Source organism: Chinchilla lanigera, unplaced genomic scaffold, assembly GCF_000276665.1.
Source record: "Chinchilla lanigera isolate Chin_1 unplaced genomic scaffold, ChiLan1.0 scaffold01093, whole genome shotgun sequence".
Classification (NCBI taxonomy): Eukaryota; Metazoa; Chordata; class Mammalia; order Rodentia; family Chinchillidae; genus Chinchilla; species Chinchilla lanigera.
The window spans coordinates 1,754-4,117 of NW_004956494.1; the positions used below are offsets into that span (position 1 = coordinate 1,754).

At 37.0% G+C, this 2,364-nt stretch overlaps 1 protein-coding gene across 1 annotated transcript; it reads right to left on the bottom strand.

Annotated features, from left to right (window-relative positions):
- Positions 1 to 665: 665 nt before the first annotated feature.
- On the bottom strand, positions 666 to 1,613 carry LOC102022151 (olfactory receptor 8B12-like). Its single transcript, XM_005415202.2, has one exon. The coding sequence runs from the start codon at positions 1,593 to 1,595 to the stop codon at positions 666 to 668; it is 930 nt and encodes a 309-aa protein (XP_005415259.1). The 5' UTR covers positions 1,596 to 1,613.
- Between the last annotated feature and the right edge of the window lie 751 nt (positions 1,614 to 2,364).

Here is a 2,364-nt window from a genome sequence, read left to right on the forward strand (position 1 = left end):
AAATGGAAAAAGGATAAGGAAGAAAAAAATATGAATTAAATATTCAACCAAATAGATTTAAAATACCTGTTCTGTAAAAGACATGGAAAAACCATGGAATTTTACTCTTCCATTAAAAATTCAGACACTGATAAAGAATTCTATCTTCTTTTACAAATATTGTTTCTTTCCTTTTATTTTAAAGAAAAAAATAAAAACAATGAAACAAAATTTCAAAACAACATAATAACCAGTGACATAGCTCACTGGCATAGCACCTTCCTGGCAAGCAAAAGTCCTGAGTTTGATTCCCTGTACCAAATAAATAAATAAATAAATAAACATAATAGGGGAGTAACAATGGTTAATACATTGCATATTATTATCTTCAAAATAGTTGCTCAGAATACAAGATATAGGCATGAAAAACTGTCCAAACAATATTAGCACAAAACTTTCTTTTCAGTGAAATAAGAGAAATTAGTAATATAGCTACCTTAACTATCTTGTTAACTATCATGTATATATATATTTTTTCATTTCCCTTTCTTCTTTTCTCCTGTCCTCCATCCCAGTTTCTCTTTGCTTTTGAACAGTTTCTTCCCATTTTATAATATCTATTACACATTTTGAATCTTATTTACTCTTTCAGTTTCTCACACTAGAAAAATAATATTGCTTCTTTCTTAAGAAAATATTTTTCTGCCCCATGTTTTCCTCAAGGCAATTTTAACATCCTTATTTCTCAGACTGTAGATTAATGGATTTAACATAGGCTCCACAATAGTATAGAACAAAGAAGACACTTTTCCTTTGCCAAGGGGCAAGACGGATGGTGGTTTCAGATACACGAAAGCCCCAGAACCAAAGAAAAGAGAAACTACAATCATGTGGGAGCTGTACGTGCTGAAAGCTTTGGATCTACCCTCTGTGGAACGAATGTGAAGAATGCTAGACAGGATGAGGGCATACGAAATGAAGATGGTGACAATGGGTATTCCAATGTCAATGGCCACAACCATAAAGACCACCAACTGATTTGCGTAAGTGCTATTACAGGACAGCTCAAGGATGGGAAAGATATCACACATGAAATGATTGATAAGGTTGTCAGAGCAGAAGGTTAGACTCATTATACTGCCTGTGTGGACTGCAGCTCCAGCAAACCCCATCCCATAGACACCTAACAAGAGGAGTGAACACACCTGGGGAGACATGGTGATTGTGTACACCAGTGGGATACAGATCGCAACATAGCGATCATATGCCATTGCTGAAAGGATGAAGGACTCAGAAATGACAAAGAAGCAGAAGAAAAAGAGCTGAGTCATGCACCCAGCATGCAAGATGATGTTCTTCTTGGAGATAAAACTCATCAGCATTTTGGGGGTGATGGTAGTGGAGTAAGATAAATCTATTAGGGAGAGGTTGAAGAGGAAGAAGTACATGGGGGTGTGCAGGTGAGAGTTCAGTGCTATTAGGATAATCAAGCCCAGGTTCCCCAGAACTGTGATCAGGTAAAAATCTAGAAACAGGAAGAGGGGCATCTGCAGCTCTGGCTGGTCTGTTAAGCCCGCGAGGATGAACTCTGTCACAGAAGAGTTCTTGGACACCATTTTCTCTTGAGCGTTTTCTGTAAGATGAAGAAAAGAGAACAATTTGCAAACAAAGAAATATCATAATATCCCTTTTCTCTCTCTCCACTCTTCTTAAAAGGGAACCCATAAAGAGAGATTGGATACTGTTAGAAAGACCTCCTATTTACCATGGGTAGTAGCAGACTATCAAGAAACTTTAACTTTCAGAATACCATGTGAGGCAAAAGTTACCATGGCTCTGGATCAGTGTTGTAAAAAACTGAAGTTATGTTTTTGTTGTGGTTTTGTTAATTCAGCACTTTTATTTTATGTTTTACTTGATTTTATTTTAACAAATACAGAGGTTGTATTTTTCAAAATCTCTTAGCTGAAGAGGCTGTATATTTAATATTGTTTAAACTAAAATTTATTTAAGGTGCTCTGTCAGCGGCTATGCTCTGTAAAAGGCCCTGTTCTAAGAGGTATGGCAATATTATTATCTCATTTTACAGATGAGACAACTGACATTAAGAACTGAAGCCAAAGTCACAAAGTACTGAACTTTACATTGAAGAATTTTGGCAATCTCAGTCTTAGAGTCTGTACTTGTAACCCCCCATGTTACATCACAGGCCATGGTCAGGCAGGCACTCACCTTCCTTACTTAGAGCTATAGTAATATTCCCTACTGTCTCCTGTCCAGTTTTCCTGGGAAGAACAAAGACCTGGAAAAGAAGAGACAGTAGACTTGAGCCCAGAGCCCTGTCCTCCCAGCCTGCATGAAAGGATCAGAAATTCTAATTTATCT